Genomic DNA, 24,831 nt, shown 5'->3' with positions numbered 1-24,831 from the left:
ACTGGATATTGGACGAATGAAATTTTTGTCGTACATAAAGTACTACTACGTACTCCAACTGCTTACATAATAAAAGACGAAAACGACGAAATAATAAAAGGATCATTCTACGAGCCGGAATTACAAAAAGTTGCTAAATGAACACGGAAGAATTAAACCTTTTTTTAAGCACAGATCCTCGAACGAGACCCTACTTCACAGGAGTGTTCCCGAAAGATATTTTACCCGACCCACCAGAACGGAAACCCTATTGTTTCGTGGTCAATTCGGAACCATCCTCAAACGAAGGATTGCATTGGTTAGGAGTCTATATCGATACTAACGATAACGGTTATTTCTTTTGCTCGTACGGTAAAGACCCTAGTTATTACGGTTTTAATCTATCAAGCTACGCTTCCAATTGGTATTACAATAATTGTCAAATACAACCGAATAGTTCATTTACATGCGGGGGACACGTTATTTCTGTTTTAACAAGTTTGTGTTACGGATTTTCCTATAATGAAATAATACGAGAATTGTACGACGTGAAAGATAAACCTTACAACGACGTTATTATTATGTTAAATATGTGTTTACATTTATTGAATCAAGAGAAAAAAAATGAAAATATTTTTTTATTTTAAAAAAATTGGTACATTTTCATTTAGACCATTTTATCGGTGTTTTGACTTTTCGCAATTTCATACCAGTAAGGAGACGTCTCGGGCGATAAGGATGACCGTCACCATCATCACCATTATCACCCTCCTCCGCTTCCGGTACACCTCTGGTATATCGTCGATGTCTCTTCGTTTTCGGAGTCGACGTGAGTTTAGGCCGTGGGAATGACTTCCTAATCGTCGAGGGCACCCTCGAGGGTGACCTCGGTGTTGACCTTGAGAGGGCCAGGGGGGTCCCTTGAGGTGATTGTTGTTGCGAAGGAGGCTGTTGCAATACTGAAAACGGATTAGGTGTTAGAAATTGCGGTGGTTGAACGGGTTGTTGTTGTTGTTGAACTTGGAAAACTGGTGGAATATTTGCAACGTTGACGTTAGGAGGTTCTATCAGGCTCTTCATAGTCAAATACTTTTGTAAAGTTAATAAATAATGTCGAAGTTTATCCTCCGAAGAGGTGTTTTGTTTTAAAATCCGACTCATTTCACGATCCAACTCTGTCGCTTCTTTTTCAGCTCCCGATAAAACAGCGGATTCGGGTAGTAATACCATTCGTTTCATCTCGCTAATGAAGTGATGGTAGATATCAAGGTCGGTACCAAAGCAGCTATTAACCCGGGTAAAAATCCTCCCGCCTGTTTTATAAGAAGTTTCCGTTTGTTTTTAGCCAGACCTCTTTTATTAGCGATTTTTCTTATATATACTCGATGTTTTTTAATATAAATTCTATCCTTTTCGGGTAAAGGAATATTTCCCTTTAACAAATTATAAAACGTGTTGTGAACGGCTTTGATTTGACTTTGCTTGGCTTTTTTCAGTACCTTGGTTAATTTTCCTCCGCCACTTTGACTGGCGCGTACCAATCCACGAAAAAATGGTAAATGTCTGTGTAACGGATGACGTCCTCTCTTTCGAATTTTTCGTTTAAAATTTCTTTTTAATACTTTTTTTAACAAACTCGATTTACGCTTTCTCTTAACCATTCCAACTCCTCGAACGTTCCAACGCGAAATAAAAGACATACGGAAACGATAAATAGTTTTATATACAAATTTTATTTGTCATCACATACAATAATCATATTTCCTTCATGCGGAAAAATATTTGTTCTTAAACGCAAATCATCGTGAATGTTTTGTTTTAAATCGATACACAAGTAAGAATAGGGAGTACCCTTGGTAACAAAATCATACGCTCTAGTTACGAGGTTTTTATTATTCGGAAATATTTGTCTGCTCAAGTAAGTTACTTGAGACCCGTCTCGCGGATTTTTAAAAACAATTATGTACGAAGAGTTAAGACTAATGGTTCGACTCTCTTTACCTTGACCAAAAAGATTTTGAGTTAAAAGAGCGACGGATAAATTTTTATGATGAGAGCCGACGCAAAATATATTAGCGATATGGGAACTATTATAACAAGAGAATGCCAGATCATCTATTATTAGAAAATTATTAATACTTTCATCCCAAAATGAAGAATCATCTGGGGGGAGTCCTTCCATAAATTCAATGTTTTTAATTTCTTTTTTCGCAATGTCAAATTTCGGTTGATATTCTTTATAACAGTACACTATCCTGTCCGGAGGTGGTTCGATCAAACAATGGGCGTGTTTCAAAAGGTTAAATATCCACGTCGTTTTACCAGCCATAGTACTACCGGCCAAAAAAATTTGCATGGGGGCTTGGAATTTTATTCTACAAGCGCACGAATCAAACATTTCTCAAAAAGTTTATTAAAATCGTCAATCCGTTTTTGAAATTGGAGTTTGTTTATTTCTCTCCAATTAACGCGATCTTCGTACGGAATAATAAAAACCACGGGGATATCGTCGAAAGTCACTTTTTTTCTTTTAGAGTTGAAATTCCGTGTTGAAAGCATCTATCGACGATTCGAGAATTAAATCGACGAAACTAGACGTAAACGTTTTGATGGATTCGTCAAAATATTCCACGATTTCTTCCTTTAATCGTCTCTTTTCCCCTTCTTCATCAGCCAGACTCACGTTAGTAATATCGAGTCCGAGAATATAATTACAAAATGGAGCTTGTTTTTGATGCACTTCGTGAGGATTAGTCTCATTCGATCCTCCCCAATCGAATAAGTTATGACAGCTGAAACACATGGTTTTTAAACCGTCGTTCAAGTAAAAGAGACCCGACGCTGCTAGTTCCGCGGGGATAACTTCCAACTCCAATGACCATTGAATGATTTTAAACGTAGACTTTCACGATGCATCTTGCTTTAACGAGTATCCAAACGGATATGTTAAAAAATTGTCCGCGATTATTCTCTTATTAAAAGTCACGCCGAAACTTTTTTTCAGATTTCCTAAAAGTAGTTTCGCGCGAGCTTTGTCACGCACAACGTTAAAGGGGATTTCCAAAGTGTAACTAGTTCCCGGAGTGTCTAAAGCCGATTTGATCGAATCAAAGTTAATTATCTGTTCGTTTTTCCTGTTTAACGAAATTCCTTTCATTTTCGTAACGCAATGCCCGGTATTTGTTTTGTAACTGTACGATTTCGGACCCGAAGTAACGAATTCCGATATATACCCATTTGGAACTTCGTCGGTCCAATCACCCATAAATTGTCCGACGGGTGGAAGAAATTCGTCACTTTCTTTGTGAATAAATATAATACTATCCGTATCGCAGTACAAAACCCTTTCTTTTAATTTATTCAGAGTTCGAAATAATTCGATCCGACCGTACGAACTAACGAAACTCCCCAACACTGCCGATCCTTTGTAATATGTCGGGCAAAAATCTTTTTTGAATTTGTAGGTCATTAAACAAACGTCATCGTCGTTAATTGGGCGCATATCCGTTAATTCCAATGTCGGATCCATTATAATTTTAATGAAATCTTGATAATCCTTGACGAAAACCGATTTTGGTTTATCGTTGTTTAAGCAATGTCGACCCCATAACGAGTTTAAAGCTAATTTCGCCAACGCGCGTAGAGCTGAATTGTTTGTTACATCTTCGGGTCTAATCTCGATATCTTCTCGTTCTTTAATTAGTCTTAAATATTCCGTTTTTTCCTCGTCGGTGGTAACGTTGCGAGGCCAGCCAGAGTTTTGGATTTTTAGTTTCAAAAATGTATTAATGTAACTGCCGAAAAAACCAGGATCTTTATCCTTGATATAGGTGTACCTTTCGGGGTAATGGTGAACCTCGAAGATTTCCAATATAACGTAACCGGTTTCGACCGCCATGTATATTTCTGGGGTGGGCCAAATCCCTTCGAAAGCTCGCTCGGAGTCGTTATGCGCGCAGGCTGTTTGTATATCGTTTTCCACGCAAGTACGACACAAAGCGAAAAATAGTTTTTTTCTGGTTCGAATTGGTAATGCCGGTATGTAAGCGTCTTTCAGAGCTAATATTTTACAAGACATTACCCCAAAGTAATGATTCAAATCGAATGAAAAATCTCTCGTAATAATCTCCGGGTGATTTTTAGGATAGTCTCTGTTTTTACATACAAAGGGGTACAAACTACAAACATCGTAATATAGAATTTTTTCGTTTGGTTTGGTTTTATGATACAGCCTGAAGCATTCAGTACGACCACCGTATAATGCCGATCTTGGTCCTATCGGATCTCGAAAGTGTAACGAATCGCAAAACTTTCTTACCTCGATTCTGTTTTTCAACATTTCGTCAAACTCGCAACTCCATATTCTAACATATTCAGCGTTCGGTGCATTACACATGATATCATCATCTCGATCCAGAGTTCTCTCGTATAAATTTTTAAACGTATCTTGCAATAACGGATTCCATTCGCCTCCTTTCGTATGTTTCGGACATCCGTGAATAAAATCTCCGTCAAATTGAAATATTATTTCGGGTTGAGAAGAATAACCATCTACCGGGTATCGTCCAATCTTTTTTTCCCCTTCCAACGAGAGAACCGATTGAATTTTTATTCCGCGTTCTTTTTCTTCCCACGCCAACCATTTTAAAGCAGATTTGCTTTGATTGTAGTTATTCCTGTAGCCGTTACACGGTACTACTCCGAGTGTAAATTCTTCCAAGTATTTATGAAGGAAAATATTCGTGCAGGCCCCCGCTATGGTTAAAGCGTTCATATTTAAAACATCGAAACCAGTTTCCTTCTCGAACAATTGTCTAAATTTATCCATACCCTGTTGTAAAACCTTAACATCCATGATAGTATAATATTCCAGTTCTTCGCGTAAATTATAGACCGATTGTCTCGATTTCGTCGCGTACCATTCGAGAAAATCTTTATAATCTTTTTCTTTCATATGTTCCGGTTGAAAATACTCTTTCGGCGGTAGTGGACCGACATAATCCAAAGTTTCTTCGGTGTGGAATATGTAAGGGAAAAATTCTTTTCTATTTTCGCCCAAAGAAAACGTCGCGGGGAACGATCTTAATGGTTGCGAGACGAAATTGAAAGAGTCGATAAATTTCATTTTTTGATTTTTCAAGAAAATGGCCAACATTTTGCTTCCGTCAAAAACAATATCCGGTATGATGTTCAATTTTAATAACCCACGAAGAATAAAGAACGAATCGAAACCTTTACTGTTATGGGCTAACAACGTAATATTTTCAAAAACCGGTTTAGTTGCTTTAACCCGTTTTGTCGCGTGTTGGAAAACCATTTCTTTCGTCCGGAATAAATAATTTAGAAATTTGTCGACGCAGTCGAACCCCCGAAATATCTCGTACTCGTAATTGTTCTCTTCATTTTCTTGCATAGCGCTTACGAGTAAGACAGGGACGTGTTCGTTATTTTTAACGATTGATTCGGTATCGAAATAACAATATCTGGTTTTTTCGTACGTTCTCGAAAGAGGCATAACGTAACAACGGTTCCTCTCGTGTACGCGTAAACAGTTTTTACATGGTTTCGAGCAAGAGTGTTTTTCTTTCAGTTCTAGTCCGCATTTCAAACACCTTTTAAAGTTATCGCACGTTCCGTTAGATATATGAAAATTCAAACATTCTTCTCCTTTAAAATAACGATGGCATTTTCGACATTTAACAGGTTTAATTAGTTTATCTTCGTGGAATACATTTAAAGTTCTACATCTACTACATTTAACTCGAGTTTCGCAAAAGTGATTATTCTTTTGATTAGTTCCGTGAAATACTTTTAAACATTTAGAACAATAAGATATACCGCCAAACATTGTATGCAATTCCTTAACTACATGCACGTGATCATTAACTAACAATAGAAAAATTTGTTTTTCCTTGAAAGGTCCGACAAAATATTTTTCTAAATTATCAGCTCTGAATATAATAATTTGATATTCGTTTAAGTAAGATTGAAAATTTTGAATATCTAATAAATTAACGGTATCCGGAGAAATATTAGCGTTTTTATATAATTGCTCCGCTTTTTCTTTTTGGAGGGGGTGATTACATTTTTTTATCTTTCTAAAATAATTAATTGACTCGTTCGTTGTTTGATACTTTTCATTCGTATTCTTTTCGAATCTCTTATCAGCCAAATAAATTCCTATCACCAAAGCTCTTCCAAAACATAAGTTATCGGTATTGTCAATGTAAATATAATTTGGACTCGTTTTTATAAACGTATCCAAAATTACTATATTTCTATTTTTTAACGATTTTGATCGACGTCCAACGGGTACGTCGCAATGTAAAAAAATAACGTCAAAAACTAAAGAGCTTTGTAAATGGAAATTTCGATTTGATTGCGCAACTTGACTTATAGCTCCTATTACTCTTTCAGCCGTTAATTCATTAATATTCATAAACCTTAAATTTATCGGACTATCCAACTCATCCGAACGAATACAAAATCTAACTCTATTATATCCTTTATGATTGCGTAATAATTCAAAGAGTATGGAATTAATTATACTAACAAACGTTTCGTTTACTTCGGTTAATTTAATACGTTCTAAATTTTTAAATTTAATTTTACATTCTACTTGATTACATTTGTATTTTCGAGATTTTTTATCTAATATTTTTTCGCAAGTATAAAATTGTTTAGGATTAGCTTTAACACTTAAATTTAGCGGTTCTTCATTTTCGGAATCGCTCGAACTACTCATCTTAAAATGAGTAAGTTTATCAAATTGTTTAGAGTTTTATATATTTTTTTTTCGTTTTTCTTCTTTTTCTTTTAAATCGATTTCGACTCTGTGTTGTAACATGGCCGCGTAAGGTGATAGTTGTACTCTGGTAGGATGATTTTCCGGTCCCGTGAAGTCCCTTTCAATTTCCTCGAAAAAATTACGACCAATGATAGGGACGTTTCCAGACCCGGTTCCTGACCGAAAAACAAATCTGCATAACGGTTGTTCGTAGCCATGAACAGCCAATGGATGATTGTCGGCTCTCCATCCAGTCAAGGCGGTAAGCCACGAAAAACAACGAACGGTTTTAGGGCTAATGCAATAAAAACCGCTAGCTGCCATGTCATCCACGCTAATACCTTCGACAGACCATATCTTGAACGTTGATAATCTGTTAACTTCGAGTCTCATATCCATCCCATCAACCACGTAATAATTGTCTTCTTTTTTATATTAAATAGTAGTGATAATTGATATATTGGGTATATAGTATATATAAATACGTTAATAGATATACGAGTAATAGATATTGGGATTCCATATTGATTAATTATTCGTTTTTGTTAAAAAACGAATAATTTTTCGTGATCTTGTCGGGATTATCGATCATATGCTTGGCGATCTTGTTCACGATAGATCGAATTTGTTTACATTCGACGCTATCTTTAAACGCGACAAATCTTAATCTTCTTCCATCGCATTGCCAAATATCTTTATTATCTCTATCTTTTATATCCTCGTACTTGTATATTTGAATATCGAAATAAAAATCGTCACGCGACGCTGGTAATGAAGTAACGTAACTAGCTAAACCTCGTTTAATATCGTATCGAGGGACAATGCCGGTTTTTTCGATAGTAGTTTCCTCTTTAACGTTTTTAATTTGCTCAAAAATATCTATTTCCTCCTCATCATCTGATATATTAAGTTTTCGCTTACCGAGTGAAGATGCCATAACGAACGTCGAGTGAAGAACGAATGAAATATCCGAAAATCCCGAGAGTTTATATACACCGTCCCCGCCGCCCCCGGGGGAGGGGGGTGACACACGGCGTGCCCGCGCGCCGGCGCGCGGGGAACGCCTAATTATACGGTTAAAAATATTTTTTTCCCGGTAATAATTACAATAGGAATTCTCGTAGATAATTATAGCCTCTATAAAATTTTTAAAAGTTAGAATTCTCGTAGATAATTATACGATACCTCTTGGTTATAAAAATAAATTTTGAATTCTCGTCGTTAATGATACTTAATGATACCTCTTGGTTATAAAATATATTTTGAATTCTCGTCGTTAATGATACTTAATGATACCCTAGGTAAATACAATGTTACAAAAATAATTGCTTTTTTAGCTGGCTGCGGGTATACTTTTTAATGATGGGTAGATATACGATTTCAAACACCTGGATACCCCTAGGTTATTAAATATATTTTTTAAAAAAGTAATTTACCGAGAATTCTCGTCGTTAATTATACTTAATGATACTTTTAGGTTGTAAAATATATTTTTTGTATTACAATGTATCAAAAATAATTGCTTTTTTTATCTGGCTGCGGGTATACTTTTTAATGATATTAGATATACGATTGGAACACCTGAATTCCCCTAGGTTACAAAATATATTTTTTTAAATTACATTGTATCAAAAAATAATTGCTTTTTTATACGATGCACCTGGGTGTAATTACCGAGAAGTATTTTTTTGCTTCGATCAAATTGGTCTGGGTGGAGTTTATGTAGAAGGCTAAAGACGCTTTCCAATACACGTCCTACACAGATGGAAAGCTTTAATTGGTATTTAATGGTTTATAAAAAACGAAAAAGTGTGGGAATTTAAACAGGGATTTTTCGGGGGAAAGGTGCTCCGATCTTAAAATGGATGATATTTTTGCAAAAAGGTCGAAGGGTCAAAAACTTAAAAAAAAAAAATTCTCTCTCGTAGTTAATTATACTTTCAAAAATCACGTGTGAATTCTCCCAAGGTTTTTATTTTCTCGTAATTATCAGGTATAAGACTTTTCTATCGCTTAAGGGTAATATTATGGAATTTTTAAGTGGAGATATTTTGGTATAAAAAGACCCCGAGTTTTTGTTAGGAAAGTCAATCGAAAGTACATGTTTGAAACTGCACTGCTCGTTCCTGAATAAAAATACCCATGATGTGTTGTGAGTAATACTTTTTTATAAAAATATGGCTATGTTTCGCGATTTGAACTTACACTTAACAAAAAGCGGTGTAACGGTAACTGTTTGTCCGCGGGGAAGAGACGTAGAACCAACAGTTATTGTTGAAAGTGAAAACTTTATTTTAATACCATATAAAATATGGTACATCTTGAACAAACGTAAATCTGAATTCGCGGCCTGTATGCAGAAATCGTCAATTAAATTTTATCGTTGTCAGAACATCTATATATCTATTACGAGTTACGGTCTTGTCTTTACGTATGACGAAAGCGTTCCAGTGACAATTAAACCCGAAGTATTTACGCTTATTATGCAAGACCCCGTAAACGGGTTTATTACTACACATATTAACTTTATTATTGATCAAAGAATTTTCTTAAAAAATATGTTACTCACCTTTCGAATTCTTTTGGGTGATTTTGAAAAAAAACTATTGGATGTTAAACGCGAGAGTAAAACTACCTTACACGCATTTTGCAGCACGTTAAATTTAACCGATCTGTTAAAATCATTCGAAAATAATTTACGTAATCCTCAAAATATTCAATGTGTTTTAAGCATTCAACAAATGATTTCGTACTGTTTAATTGAATTTTAAAAAATCTTTTTTAATCACTTGTAAATTACAATAATAAAAATATATGTTTTTTGAAAAAATGGTAAAAATATATTTAAACATTATAAAAATAGTGGTAAGCCCAATTCTTGGGCAAATCGCGTACTCCAATCGTCGTAATACCCGCGACAAGGAATAAAACAAATGGAGTGTGTACAATAGCAAAATAATTTTAAATAATAAACACAATTAACATTAGTACAATAGTAAGCGTCAACAATTCCATTAATAGCTAATACAGTATAGGATACAATATGATATTGCGACGAAAAACAGTTAGAGCAAGGCATGATTTCAGAAAAAGAACAGTTAAATCTACAAAATGTATATAACTATTAATTTTTTAAATTTATAGTAAAAATAGATTTTTTCGCTTACGGATAGATACTAGCCAATTCCATTTCATTTTGACGCGGAAAATCCAAAGTAGCCGGAGTTTGAGAACTATAGTATAAAAGACAAATCTTTAAAATCTATAAGAAACTACCAAGATAGAATAACGTACTAGTTTTCGGAAGCTTCTTCGTTATTGCTAGGGAGACCCATGTTTTTTAAAAGACTTTCTCGGATGAAGCGTTAAAAGAAAATGATAAAGTTTTCCCCGAGATATCTACTTATTTCAAAAGAATTATTATTGGGCGTTGTCAAGGTTAACTACTTTTTTAAGAAATGTTTGGCACTACGGTTGTTTAAGAGAGGGGATTCTTATAGAGTGTTTAAGCTTAATATAAAAAGATAAGAGACAAGTTTCGTTATAATATATATATTTTTATTGTGAATTAATTTGAGATAATAATTTAGGTAAGCGTCTACGATCAATAAGAAAACAGAAATGAGAATTATTTAAAATATGAACAGGATAATATTTTTGATCATAGGAGAAGCAGATGAGATGTTGGTATAAAGGACAGTCTCGAATAGGACAGAAGTAGAGCTTGTAGACAGTTGTATGTCGTTCCGGAACGCAGACAGTTTCCCTGATAGTGTAGTGGTTTGGAGTACGACAATAACAATTAGGGCAGCGAGTAGGAATATCGTAGGTAGAACTATAAAAAAAAGTTAAAATTAGTTTTTATATACAATAAGACTCATTTACAACTTACTTTAAGTCAATTTGTAGATCTTTTTCGTATAGGGGAAGTCGGTATGCTTTATATTTAGAAAGGAAATAGGTGTCTAGGAAAATGTTAATTGGATAGAAATTAGACTGATCCCAGGTAAGGCAGATGATAGTTCGGAAAAGAGGGCAATTAGGAGTAGCGCAAAAGTATAAAATATAGCGGGATTCAATAGTACGAAAAATGACATGAGAATTAAATTCGGTGGAAAAACAACAAGAACACAATGTAGGATAGGGATATTTAAGACTGTAAAAACATGTATTAGTTTATTAATTTTTAGATAATAATTTATTTTGCTTTACTTTAAATCAATTTGCATGCATGGGTATTCTTGAATCATTGCGTTGTAAAGTTCTTCGCTTTCGCTGTTTTAAAAATTTCTTGTTAGGTATCTTACAATTCCTCAAACTTATTTAAAACCTTACGTTTCTTCATCCGAGGATGATTCCGTCGATACTACATCCGGGTCGTCGGCTTCGGCGAACATATCAATACTCGCGATTAATTCGTTTATTTCCTCCTCCACCCCATCTGGGATATCATACTCCTCGTGGATGATGATTGGTTCTACTTCCAATACATCATCGATATCCCAGAGTTGGGGTAAAGCGCTATATAAAATAGATCCGGTATTAAAAAATAATTTTAACTTGCTAGCTAAAATAACTTACAATTCCTCAACCGGTTGAGCAGCGTTTGAGTCAAAAGATTTTGCTGGACACATTTTTCTAGTAGTAATCTAGACTTTATCTATGAAGATATTTTCAAACTTAAAGTTTTTTGCGTTATGATGTGAAACTTTGAAATCCGTTCAGTTTATATAAGAAATTTTCAAGGTTGTTAGCTTAAGAAGTCTAGTTAGGAATTTGTAATGAGCGTCGAGGTCATCCCTAGTTTTCTTTGAAAAAATATTTAACTGTTGGTTTTTTATGTATTAACGATTTTAAAGAAGGGTCCATATTAATGAGCGTCCCTATCGAAAAATATTTATCAGTCGTTTTAAGAAGGGTGCATATTATAAATGTATGATTTTAAAAGAGGCCCTCACAACGTGCGTGTTTCTTATAAGATAATATTACTTTTCACAGACTTGAATGAAAAACAATTTTCGGAATTAAATACCACAGGCCAAACTTAGTTACAGAGTGGTCAGGATCTAAACTGTCTTTTTTGTGAAAAAGACGATATTGCTAGTTTCTCATCTATTGGTGGTGAAATTCATTACTGCGTTAACAATAATTGTGAAAAATTTAAAAAAGCCATTTATAAACAATACGGTAAAGTTTTAATCACCAACATTGAAAACGCTTACGCGATTCTGGACAATAGTTTTTTTTGTATCAATTGTAACCAGTTTTGTTACAAAGCTCAACGCCAAGAAAAAGAGTGTTCATACTGGGACAGTGAAGAGGAACCCAACTATTATTTGTGTAGCTTCCCCAAAAAATGAGAGAAATTTATTCGTACAATTTTAATGAAAAAAATATTATTGAACATGATTGTAAAAATAACGTACCTCGGTTAGGGACGTTATGTCTAATCGAAATTGAAGACAATCGTCAGAAATTTGCGCGAAAGTATAAAATAACTCACACAGTGATTAGAAAACTCGTTTGCGAAGAAATTTTGAAAAACAAGCGGGAGAGTTATGTTGTAGAACTATCTTGGGTCAGTTTCTGTACAGTTGACTCATTATGTCAAATCGATACGGTTGATTGTGGTATTTACATCCCTACAACGGAGTGTAAACTAGGTCGGATTCATAAGTACTATAACAAACAAAACTGGCGTTGTCAACATCGAAAAGAGGCGGCCTACGTTCTGGGATACGTTTGTCACGACAGTGAGGCTGTTCAAGCAGTAATTAACACGGTGATTGTTAAAATCATTTACGAATGCAACTCTACGCTGACGTATAAAAACCCATTTCGCAAGAATTACGCAACATCTAACAGCTTCAGCTCAAATTTCTTGAAGCTGTTATATATTAGTATTGTAATCGATTCTTTACGGTTCGGCAATTTTTCTAAATCATCCTTATCAAATACACTGTCTAGATTTAGGGATACATTTTTTAAGGTTCGATACTCTTTTTGTAAAACCGGTCACTTTCGTGACAATGTATCCATTGATAACGTGTATGAAGTGATTTTTTCAAAGAATGCCACTAACAAATCTTACGAAGATTTTCAAAATGCCAATCCATCTTTCGTAGAACTTGAAGGTGAAGATTGGGATTGGTAAGGATTTGCAAGATAGTGAACCATCATTTACCTTTTAGTGAAATAAAAATTCAAAAAATGGATTCCGGGTTTGGAGAATGCATGCATCACATGGTTTTTGGTTCAAGTAACAATATAAATTATCGATTTTCGAGTTACGCGTGTGGCGAAGCTTTTTGTATTAAATCACAAGCTGCGAACGCGATACCTCGGTTAGGTACGGCTAAAAGTCATTTTTTGACTTGGCCTTGCATTGTAACGGGCAAGACCGTAGTGGACAAAAGTAAATAAATTATTATTATTATTATTATGCCTGATCGAAATTGAGGACAATCGTAAAAAGTTTGAAGGAAACAATCTAATATCGAAGTATGCTATTGCTCAACTTGTACACAGTGAAATGTTAAAAAACTTGTGCACCAACAACATTGTTAAAGTATCTCGTAACCGATATGATTATTGGAGAGATGTAGTCTCGATCGATACCAGGGATTGCGGACGTTACATCTTGACTACGGAGTGTAAACTAGGACGTTTACATAAATACTACCCTCATGAACTTGATCAATGTCAACATTCGAGTCAAGCAGCGTACGTTTTAGGGTATGTGTGTCACGATCAAGCGAGTGTTGAATCGGTATTAAACACAGCAATTATAAAACTTTTGTATGAATTTAACACTCGTTTGATCATAAAGAACAAAATTGACAAGGATGATTACTACTATTATATTAATGGTGATCCCCGTATTAGTTATACTGTTAATGTGATAAAGTTATTATATATTAACGTAGTTATTGAAGAATTGCATAAATTTAATCATTCTTTAATGGATTTAACTTTCACTTTCGAAAAAATGAAAATAAAATTTAATCTCTTTACAAAATCTAAAAATATTCCAAGAATTTTGAGAGATAAAATCGGTTTAATATATGACCCCACTTTTAAAGTATTTTCAAAAGACGCTGTTAATTATGCACGCCTAGAGTTGCAAAAAATAGAACAAAAAATGTTATATTCATTTCCAAGTTTTTGGAATTATTTTCGCAGAATTTAACCCCAGAAAGAAGTTATTTTTAAAGAACGCTGTCAATTATAATTCACGAGATAGTGAACCATCACCTTTTGGTGAAATAAAAATTCTCAAAAATGGAGAACGTTTTTGGTATTGAATCGCGTAAAAATATAAATCATCGGTTTTCGAGTTATGTGTGTTGCAAACCTTTTAGTATTAAATCAGAAGGTGCAAACGCGATACCTCGATTAGGTACATTATGTTTAATCGAAATTGAGAACAATCGTAAAAAGTTTGAAGGAAACAATCTAATATCGAAGCGTGTCATTAATCAACTTGTACGTCGCGAAATGTTTAAAAACTTGTGCGCTAACAACATCGTTAAAATATCTTACTACCGACATGATGGATGGAAAGATTGGACCTCTATCAATACCCGAGATTGTGGACGCTACGTTTGTAGTTCGGCATGTAAACTAGGAAGTTTAAATAAATACAACCCTAATGAACTTGATCAATGTTATCGAGCAGCGTACGTTTTAGGGTATGTGTGTCACGATCAAGCGAGTGTTGAATCGGTATTAAATACTGCAATTATAAAACTTTTGTATGAATTCAACACTCGTTTGACTATAAAGAACAGACAATGCAATGACAACCCCCATATTAAATATATTATTACACCTGTTAGTTATACTGTTAATTTGTTTAAGTTATTATATATTAGCGTAGTTATTGAAGAATTGCATAAATATAATCATTCTTTAATGGATTTAACTTTCACTTTCGAAAAATTTAAAAATAAATTTAGTCTCATTACAAGATCTCCATATCTTCCAAGTATTTTGGAAGATAGAAACTTGAGATTAGCGTATGACCCCACTTTTAAAGTATTTTCAAAAGACGCTATTGATTATTATTATCATCAAGACTTGGAGCGGATGGAAAGACACTTTTTAAATTTATTTCCAAATTTTTGGAATATTTATCGCAGAATTTAATAGTGATGTAATCAATACAAATAAACATTGTTTTTTAAAAAATTTATTTCATCCTTTGATTTGTTTTTTACACCATTGACACAATCCTGTTTTAAAAAAATTCTGATCTAAAATCGGTAAGAGTAGAGGATAGAAACCAAGAAGCGCTACTGCTGGGTTCATAGATAACATTCCACAAATAATTCCTACAGGTACAGTTATGGGAAGGATAAGTTATAACCCACCTAAACAGACATATTCTTTTGTAACCTCAAAAACACGCTGCGTACAACATCTATTATTTCAATATTCTTTAGTCTTGGGTTTGCTTGTAGTTGAAACGTATTTCTCCGTGGGTGGTACATCTCTCCCTGACTCGTCGTTAGAACAATGTATGGGTATGTTGCATGTTGAAAACCCTTTAACAATTGGGCATTCCGGGGAATATTTTCGATGCTCCTCATTTACTTTATCATTAACTTTCCAACTATGTAATGTTATATCGCAATAAAAACATTTAACGGCGTCGCCCTTCTTTAAATAATAAAAACCATGTTTCACAAACTCTGATGGATTTATATTACTAACGGGGTAATCTTTAAAAGTTTCGAGCCGTAGTTTTTCCCAGTTCATTATAGCTTTAAGTTTTGTCCCGAACTAATATCATTTCAAACCCTGTTGCTGATATATCTTACAAATTTTACCTACGTCACAACACTGCACGTGACTCACACGTGACTCGCATTTGATTGACAGGTGTGATTCTGAATTATGCAAATTATAATCATTTTCGGTTCATTTACATGTTTAAGGTCGGATCTCTGAATTATACAAATTTAGATCCTAATTTGCATAGTCAAAAGTGGGATTTCTGAATTATGCAAATTTGGATCATTGTTGGCTAATTTGCATGCCTAAAAGTGGGATTTCTGAATTATGCAAATTTGGATCATTGTTGGCTAATTTGCATGCCTAAAAGTGTGGTAACTTACTACTCCTATAGAGATCTTCCTAAATTCCTGTGAACCATGAACTCGGTCCAGATGTTGGGAAGACCTTGCTCCGATTTGCTAACTGCAAACACGATCCCCGCCAGACAGACACGGACACATAGGTCCGGTGTAATGCGTGACGTCACGGTTACTGTGTTAGCCATACGGACGTCTTAATCAGCCATGACCATAACAAAAAGAATTTATATTTCTAAAATAAATATTTCTTACTTTAATTTCCACGCCAACCTTAAATTGTTTTTGTACTATGGGTCTTAGTCGAACATTTTGTAGAAACTCGTCGATATTATCCACGAAGACCGATTTGTCAATTGTCATTTCGCTTTTGAGTGCGGAGGAATACCATTTTAAGAAAACAAAAGAGAAGAGTAAAAAGGAACATTTTAAAACGGCAGAGCGCTTGTAGAAGTTCTTTGGAACTGTAAAGATTTGAACTTTGTTGAAATTTAACATATTGACTGAACTCGAGGAGCTGAATTGTCAAAAATGTAATACATTTTTGACATGTAAACCGCCAATTAGAGAATAGAATGCTCAATGTGGTACTTAACAGTTTTCGAAGAAACAACAGGTGAGTTCCCACAGATTTTCGGAAAAGGTTGCCAACTGAGAAAAGACCCTTGTTTTGAGGTTTTCTTCAATATGTGATGCAAAAGCCACTGCCACGATTAACAGGATCGTAATTAGCCAAATAGTTGAATCGAAGCCTTGTATCAATAAACGTTCATCATCGTGGTTGTTGAGGGCGTTGACGGTCGTAATTATATGGTATTGTGAATACTGAGCGGGAGGAGCGATGTGATATCGTAGAGGAGTTGATGGATTTGCCATGTAATATACCACAACGGTGTCCACAACCTATTAAATAAATCTGAAATCATCATTTGTACCGATTATTTTGTCGGTACAGGTAGGTAGTAGTAGACGAAAATGTTGTTGTTGATTTATATTGCTAATATTTTAATCACAATAGTCCTTGAATTTTTGATAAGCCCTAACATTAATTTTTATTAATATTCACTTCAGTATGACCATGGTAAGAGTGCTACCAAGGCTTACGGCTCGGTATTTTAGTCACCCGTTATTGTCTGAATATACACAAGCCATTTCTCGCATTATTTACAAAACAAACTATTAGCACAGAAACTTTGGATGTGACTCAAAAATTTTTATAGAGTAATTTCGTTCTCAGCAACGTCATAGCCCTCTACCTCTTACCTAAGTGATATCCCCCTTTCTGAGAGCAAAAAGCATTCTCTATAACAAAGTCCACTCCCCCTCTCGACCAAATTTACCCTATGCCATTGAGCCTGTATCTGAAAAGGAGAGGCTAAGGCTGCGTTAAGTAACGCTCAACGGAAGCTCCGTTGAATGCGCATTCGCCACTGAACGATTTTCGGAATTTCCGGTTTGACGTCACGATTGTAGTTGAAGAAGCATCGAAGTCATCGGCTGTTAGAACCGATTACTCCGTTGAGCAACGCATTTTGTGACGTATTAGCAATGGCGGAAACTTATATCCGTGAAGGATTTCGAGAAGTTAATTTGACAGATAATTTCGGAAATGTTTATAAAATCGGTGTAGCAGCGACTGATTGCGAAAGAATGTCTGACAGTATTTTATGAAATTTTTTCGATTTATATCTACGAAGCTTAAAAGTTATTGGGTTTTAAAGCTTAAGCCTTGGCTAAGTTACTGGTCAGAGTTTTCTCTGATTTCGGTTAGCAGGCCCTCGCATATCCATTTCCATTAACAGTACGAGGACGACACAACGCAAAGTTTGCAAAAAAACCGTTCAGTAGTTAATACGTCACATAACGTCACGTTGATTCGGTATTCGATCAAATTATTCGATTCAAACGGTTAACCACAAATCTCTAGTACAATCCAAGAATAACTTGATTTCACTTTGGTTGTCCCAAGGTTAGAACAGAAATGTCTAGAGATTCCTTCTCATGCGTTTTTATGCACGAGGAGTTGACAAAAGAGGGGGAGGAATTTTCGCCCTTTTTGAATATTGGATACAAGAGTGCTTTTAGAGTTCATCTTTAGAAGCGAGACAAACATTTCGTTCTTTACAATTTTGAGCACTGTGACGAAAGGGTTCAATACAGTATTGACAAGTTGGGAAACCAAAATATTACCTCTCCGAGTCAAGAGGTCTACTACTACAAACTTATTTACCTAGATATGGAATTATTTCTCTTTTTTGAAGTAAAAATTTACGAAATATTGAAGCAGTATTCCAAGCAGTAAAGCAGACGAAATTTACATCTAATAAGGATAAATCTTGGACACAAGGAAATCAGTCAATGGGGAAAATAACAGGAAATAAAGTCTACGCTTCAGCTGTTTATCGTATATTCTGATAGCTACATTCACAACTGGTTTGCAGTGTAAACACTATCGTCTCGTCTCACCTCAACAATATTCTTAGTTTGCCAACATGAATGTTAACGTTAATTAACACCAAAGCTAAATTGTAGCTAGACGCACTAATAGTCAATACGCACCATAAAGAGAATAAAAAGTCTGCAGCTACTACCCGTTTACCATTATCCCTTTTACTATTCTAATTGCCACCATGATCTTTTCTTCTATTATAAAATCTTAACCTGATTATTTAAGAGTGTATTTAACTTTCGCCTCACTCTGAACCGTTGATGTCTCTTCATTTCAGACACGAAAATCAAAGCCCAAAGTTTACTTCACCTCAGGCCTCAATTATTAACTCTTTGTTTCACTAAGCTTATTGCGGATAATACTTGATATACCCGCCGGAGTCTAGGTCTTAGCTTTCTTCACGAAATCACTAAACCAAGGATTATTCTATATTCAGATGTACTATAGCTTTAGTAATATATAAACAGCCATTTCAAATAACAATATTAAAAAAATCTTTGGAATATCAAAATGAAACAGAGCTTTAAAGCTACAAAAGTACTAAATGCATCTAAATTACGAAAAATGCTTCCACATTTTCACTTTATATTATGGAAAAAGCGAATATTAATGATTTCTTGACACATCAACACAAGGCTAACTGCTGACGCGACGCACTAGTGTAACAATGGACGGACAAACACAGACAAAAACATAGACTGCTTTGTAACTCTTTCCGTATTCATTTCGAGTTGAGAAACAAGATAATCTTAAATATTAAAATAAATATAATTAATATTAAATATTTTCTTCGTTACTTGTTCGCCTTATTGAGCGTTGCATCGTTTTGATAAAGAACAATTAAACATTCTTGAGAGACTTGACTAATATTGGTGTTTGAAATGAAGCATACGCCGGTTGCTTCGCCTTAGTCAAATAGGTAGTATATAAGGGTGTCGAACTACAGTTAAAAGCAAGAACATCCGCAATTGCGAAAACCTTTGGTGGACAACCCACCCTAGGGAGGCTAGACGTTTCTCGTAACCCTAGCTGATCGCCGCGAATGACTTAAACCAAACGATGACGATGGAGTTAGAAGCCAATGAAACAGATTGTTGTCTATGTGGAATAGACGGAAGACCAGTAGATGGTGGTGTTTAGAAGCCAGTATGTACAGTCTGGTGTCCATGTGGGATGGACGCAGACGAAAAGATGGTGGCGATTAGAAGCCAGTAAGTACAGACTGGGATGGGCAAAGACCAAAATATGGTGGTGTGAGAACTCAAGTAGAGGAGCCATTTCCGTGACTGTGAATGCAGTTCGGAAATGGCGAACACGTTTGGTCCGATTTGGAAACTGCGAACGCGATCACGTGGGTGTAACAACAGACACACAGACAGACAGACAGACACACACGATCGTTACAGAACCTCTCCGTGACATACATCACTCGGAGAGGTAAAAGGTTAGGGGGAGTAGGCACATGAGTGTTCAGTATTTAGATACAAATATGTAAGATGAATTAAATTATAGAAGTTCGTAAATTGAAGTAGAAAGAAAGTAACTTGTTACAACGTAAACATCATATTAAAAGAATAAAGCTCTGCGTATAATTTACAGCCATGATGTTGTAATTTAAACAGAATTAGTAGTTTTTTAACCCCATAGAGAAAAGGCCAATTTATAAAAAAGTGACATTTTAGACAGTATGTTTTTTTATCTTGTTTTATCACAACTTCTGGACTAATATTTTTTGGCCTAGTAAAATATTAAACAATCGTCAGAAGAATTAGTTGAGTTCTAGCTTTCGGACTATGAAGACCTAATTTAGTCGGATTATGTAAACGAATATTATATGATTTTACCAAGTTTAAATAAATTGGGTCTAAGTTTATGAATTCGTGTGTATTTTAATGGTGTTACCAGTCAACAATCGAACAATTTTAAACTAAGTTGAACCATAAGGACATTATCTCTCTCTCTAAGGGCCCAAGATTCTATGTTACGGTTGAAATGTATGTATGTCCGATTTGGTCAGCCATCCGTCTCATCTCAAGTGGTATAATAATTGTATAGCCTAAACAGAGGCCGAGCGCATTCGCTGCAGAGTAACCCGGCATTGAACATTTTTCCCTCCTTCAAAGATTTCTCACGACAGCTCTTCGTGATTTTTACTTATCGCGAATTTACCTCTTGTGTCTGAGAGAGCTGGGGGGTTCTGGAAATTCTCTTAATTATTTTTTCCCCTCAGTCCTTCCTCTCTCGCCTACCCGCCTGTTTTAGTTTGATTCCCAACCGCTTGGGACCGTTATCTCAGAGCTTGCCTCTGGACCACGACCGGCTTAGGATATCGGTCGTGGCTGATATTGAAAATTATTTTTCTCTCCCGCGAATTTGACGAAAAATTCGGAAGGAGCCCCTATACTAAATCTACGTCACATCTAGCAGAACTAGATGTTTTTGCTAATAGATGCGCTTGGGCCCTTAGAGAGAGAGAGAGAGAGAGAGATAATCTCCTTATGGTTGAACGTATTACTTCAAACTACACGAACGTTAATCAACACAATTGGAAAAATAACATGGTGCCGAAAACCCCGGGTCTGGTAGAACACCGTTGATCAGAACAAATCACCGGATATCGAAATCTGCATATCAGCTTTTTGGTGAGTGAAAACTATTCTTCAATACGCGACACTCTCTGCTAGAACTATACAGAGTTGTGCTAATTAGCTGACAACTAATTTAATAAGAATTTGTAATTAGGTAAATATTTATGAACTAATTAATTAGCCAATTAGCAATTAGACATAGAAACTAATTCAATTCAATTAGAAATTAGGCATTTATTTATCAAACTAATTAATTAGGATTACTAATTTCTAATTAATTACTTGTCTAATTAAGGAGAAAAGAAACCATAAGTAAACATAAAAGTGCCCATGGATTTAGTACTTTTGTAGTGCAAAGTTTAATGTTTTAATGCCATTGAAAAACGGGTACAGAAGCCGTGAATTATTCAAGAAAAATGAGACAAGCCTCGAGCCTTCCGTCATGTTAAAATTTGTCTCATTTCTTCATTTTCTTGCCACAGTTCCTATAATGGACTCCTGAGTAGTAAATACATGCGCACTGCTATTAATTCGAGTAGGTAAAACAGTCGAAATTTCGAAATGGGGCAGCTGCGAACTTCGAAATTTTCTACTAGTACTCGTATTCTCTCATGTTTGAGTAGCTGAAAAATTTAGAGTAGCACTAAGGTTAAGAATAAATGACGTGTCCTGCGATTTGTCCGAGTTACAAGCCTGCTTACCGAAACTCGAAGATAAGAAAAATAAAATAGATCCCCTTAATGAAGAAATCGAAACCCACTTAACTGATCCAGAACAATACCAAAGGGAAATAGATTTTGTAGAAGAATGGGACGAACGAGTAATTAATTTTAAGAAGATTGTAGAACTTAGAATTGAAAGTCTGCTAAACGCTAACCGAGCTAGCGCGGTAGTGGCAAGCTCAATTGCAAGCGCGAATAGAACTAAACACGTCAAGCTACCTAGAGTAATCATTGAAAAGTTTGATGGAGACCGTAGTAAATGGAAAGACTTTTGGTCACAGTTTTCATTCTCAGTACACGAAGACGAGGATTTGGATGGTTCAGTGAAATTTACCTACATGAAGCAGTATTTTATAGGACTGCCTTATCAGCAACTGAGGCTAACTTTCAAAAGGCTATTAAACTCTTAAAATAACGTTTCGGGAAGAAAGAAAAAGTTAAGAGCACGCATTTGATTAAATTGCTAAATATCCCGCATATTAAGAAGGCTAACGACATCGTTGCGCTTAGAAAACTCTACGATAACTGCGAAATTCAAATCAGAAGCCTTCAAACATTAGGGGTTGGTCCAGACACATTCAAAAAGTATTTTGCGAGCAAATTCTGCAAAACCTTCCAGAAGAAATTACCCTTCACTTCACTCGGACAGTTGATGACCAATTCGATTTGAAGGCAGAAGATATCCTGAAATTTCTAAGAAAAGAAGTTGATAGTCGCGAAAAGGGTTAGGAACTATCCCAAATTAAAGGGAACGAGACAACGAAGGGAGTTGAACCCCTCAAGAACAAACCAACTACGCGTTGGACCCGAGATAGAAACCACAGAGCGCAACCTACTACTGTAACACTACACGCTAACGTCAAGCCCCAGATCGAAGAAAGGACTTGTATATTTTGTGATAAACGAGATCACAAATTCTTTGAATGCAACGACTTAAGCTACGTCGAAAGAAAGGAAGCGTTAAAGAAATATGGACGATGTTTTATCTGTACGCGGATAGGACACCGTAATCGCTTAAAATGCCCAGTTTGTGGAAAGCATCACGACAAAGTAGTTTGTCCGGTAAAATACCCAGAAGCCAGCAACAATCAGAATATAGAAGAAAACACTACAGATAATCAAGAAAGACCAACGGAAACCGGCTCAGCTGTAATAATGTCTACAATGATGAGCATGGATAGTAACGTCTATTTTCAAACCGCCTACGTTGAAGTTATATCAGGTCAATCCGTAGTTATCGCACGTTGTCTTTTAGACAACGGAGCCCAACGAACGTTTGTCTCAAAAGAACTATCAAGAAACCTGAACTTGCCACTATTAGGAAACACAGTGGTGGGAATAGATAGCTTTGAAGGAAAGGAACCGAAAATAGAAACGAGAAATGTCGTTCTACTCACTTTAAGAAGTAGAAACGGATCCAGAGAATTCACCAGCGATGCACTGGAAACACCCAAAATAAGCAGCGCTTTATTAGAAGTTCCAAACGAAGACGTTCTACAAAAAATGGAAGCTAGAGGATTGGTAATGGCTGACACTCCTTCCAAGTTCTCCAATGTCTCTAACGAATGCTACTGGAAGATAGTCAAAGGAGCAGTAGTACGGCTGACTGACACACTCTGTGCCCTGGACACTATATTTGGATGGACCATAAACGGGCCATAAACCAACTTCAATGTAGCTGTGTCAACGGTACAAGTAATGAGCGTCACCGTTAGTCAAATATCTGAAGATCAAATGATTTCCCAAACCTTGAAAGGTTTCTGGGAATTAGAATCCATGGGTATCGTAGACGATCCTAAAGAAGAGACACCAGTCGAAATAGAAGCGATGGAATTCTTCGACTCCACAATCACACAAAAAGATGGCAGGTACGAAGTACGACTACCCTGGAAAGAAGACCACAATTACTTACAGACAATTTCCAAGGAGCAAAGAAACGACTTTAGTCTTTGATGAAGCAGTTGGAAGTTAACTCGAGTTTACTTGAAAGATATAAAGCGGTTTTTGATGACTACCTGAAACAGGAAATCATTGAGAAGCTCGCAGAAAATAATTTCGGAACTCCAGGTGAAACGTTTTACCTTCCCCACCGAGGAATAGAACGACTGGACAGAATACCACCAAAGCTCAGAATAGTTTTTGACGGATCTGCGCACGAGAAGAATGCACCTTCCTTAAATGACTGTTTACACGCGGAGAAAAATCTGAATCCTGGATTATTGGGAATACTGGTTAACTTCCGGAAGTACCTTATTGCATTTATGGCTGACATTGAAAAGGCATTTCTTCAAATCAAGTTAGCACCGGAGGATCGGGACATCACAAGATTCCTATGGTTCGAAGGAAATCTTCAAACTAAAGATATATTTGCAGTGACATCCAGCCCGTTCTTACTCGCCGCAATGATCAAGAAACATCTTAAAGCCTATGAAAAGAACTATCCTGAAGCTTGCAAGTTATTAAACGAAGCACTCTACGTTGACGATTTGCTAGGTGGAGCTAACGATGTCCATGAAGCTTACTCGTTATCAACAGATTGTGAAAGGGTCTTAAAGGAAGCCACAATGCCACTGTGCAAAAGGCAAACGAACTCGGAAGAATTGCGTCAACGTTGGAATGACGTATTTCCCAACTAAACCAAAGACAAAGTCGAATTGAGTCTTCAAAGAATACCAGGCCCTATGAAAGTTCTAGGAATCACATGGATACCAGAAACGCAGACGTATTCAAATTCGATGTAGACTCATTGCTCGAATTTCTTCTAACCAGGCAAAACACCAAGCAATATATATTACAAGCTTCCTCGCGCATCTTTGATCCGATGAGATTCCTGTCTCATTTCACTGCAAGGGTGAAATGCCTATATCAAAGCTTATGGCGAAAGGGATTAAAGTGGGATGAAGAACTAAAAGATGACATAGTCCCCAAATGGAATGAATGGTGCTCAGAATTGCACGAACTACAACATCTAACCATACCAAGATGTTACATATCTGGAGCTAAAGCCGGAGAAGTATCAACGCAACTTTACTGTTTCTGTGACGCTAGCAAACAAGCCTTCGGAGCTGTGGTCTACATTCGAACCGAATAAAACGAATCAATTGACGTAATTTTAGTAGCCCCTAAGAAAAAGGTAGCACCTCTACAACCAATCACCATACCAAGATGGAATTACTAGGAGCGTTAGTAGGAGCACGTTTAACCAAAAAAC

General features: G+C 35.8%; 3 protein-coding genes across 3 annotated transcripts; 2 read left to right on the top strand and 1 right to left on the bottom strand.

Annotated features, from left to right (window-relative positions):
- Positions 1-10,352: 10,352 nt before the first annotated feature.
- LOC149667205 (uncharacterized) lies at positions 10,353-11,163 on the bottom strand. Its single transcript, XM_089841373.1, has 5 exons — positions 11,102-11,163; positions 10,979-11,041; positions 10,659-10,922; positions 10,412-10,601; positions 10,353-10,364 (listed from the first exon to the last, which is right to left on the bottom strand). Exons 1-5 carry the CDS (start codon positions 11,161-11,163, stop codon positions 10,353-10,355), a joined length of 591 nt encoding a protein of 196 aa, XP_089697499.1.
- Positions 11,164-19,501: 8,338 nt separating this feature from the next.
- LOC149667204 (uncharacterized) lies at positions 19,502-23,282 on the top strand. The gene is made up of 4 exons (XM_089841372.1): positions 19,502-19,521; positions 21,535-21,943; positions 22,048-22,205; positions 22,436-23,282. The coding sequence occupies exons 1-4, from the start codon at positions 19,502-19,504 to the stop codon at positions 23,280-23,282; spliced, it is 1,434 nt and encodes a 477-aa protein (XP_089697498.1).
- Positions 23,283-23,318: 36 nt separating this feature from the next.
- Positions 23,319-24,256, top strand: LOC149667203 (uncharacterized). The gene is made up of 2 exons (XM_089841371.1): positions 23,319-23,495; positions 23,567-24,256. Exons 1-2 carry the CDS (start codon positions 23,319-23,321, stop codon positions 24,254-24,256), a joined length of 867 nt encoding a protein of 288 aa, XP_089697497.1.
- Positions 24,257-24,831: the final 575 nt, after the last annotated feature.

The sequence above is a fragment of the Phalangium opilio genome, unplaced genomic scaffold (assembly GCF_054372755.1).
Source record: "Phalangium opilio isolate 3A_F unplaced genomic scaffold, DU_Popi_V2 ptg000059l_1, whole genome shotgun sequence".
Lineage (NCBI taxonomy): Eukaryota > Metazoa > Arthropoda > Arachnida > Opiliones > Phalangiidae > Phalangium > Phalangium opilio.
The sequence above is the reverse complement of the archived record's forward strand: the minus strand, read 5'-3'. Positions and strand labels throughout refer to the sequence as shown.

Coding starts and splice junctions, on each gene's coding strand:
- LOC149667205 (XM_089841373.1), bottom strand. CDS start 11,163: ATGTTCGCCGAAGCCGACGACCCGGATGTAGTATCGACGGAATCATCC. Junction 10,923..10,978: donor TGCATGCAAATTGATTTAAA/GTAAAGCAAAAT, acceptor ATGTTTTTACAG/TCTTAAATATCCCTATCCTA. Junction 10,602..10,658: donor GATCTACAAATTGACTTAAA/GTAAGTTGTAAA, acceptor TTTTTTTTATAG/TTCTACCTACGATATTCCTA.
- LOC149667204 (XM_089841372.1), top strand. CDS start 19,502: ATGGTGGCGATTAGAAGCCA. Junction 19,522..21,534: donor ATGGTGGCGATTAGAAGCCA/GTAAGTACAGAC, acceptor TGAAAAATTTAG/AGTAGCACTAAGGTTAAGAA. Junction 21,944..22,047: donor ACGAGGATTTGGATGGTTCA/GTGAAATTTACC, acceptor CGTTTCGGGAAG/AAAGAAAAAGTTAAGAGCAC.
- LOC149667203 (XM_089841371.1), top strand. CDS start 23,319: ATGAGCGTCACCGTTAGTCAAATATCTGAAGATCAAATGATTTCCCAA. Junction 23,496..23,566: donor AAAAAGATGGCAGGTACGAA/GTACGACTACCC, acceptor AAACGACTTTAG/TCTTTGATGAAGCAGTTGGA.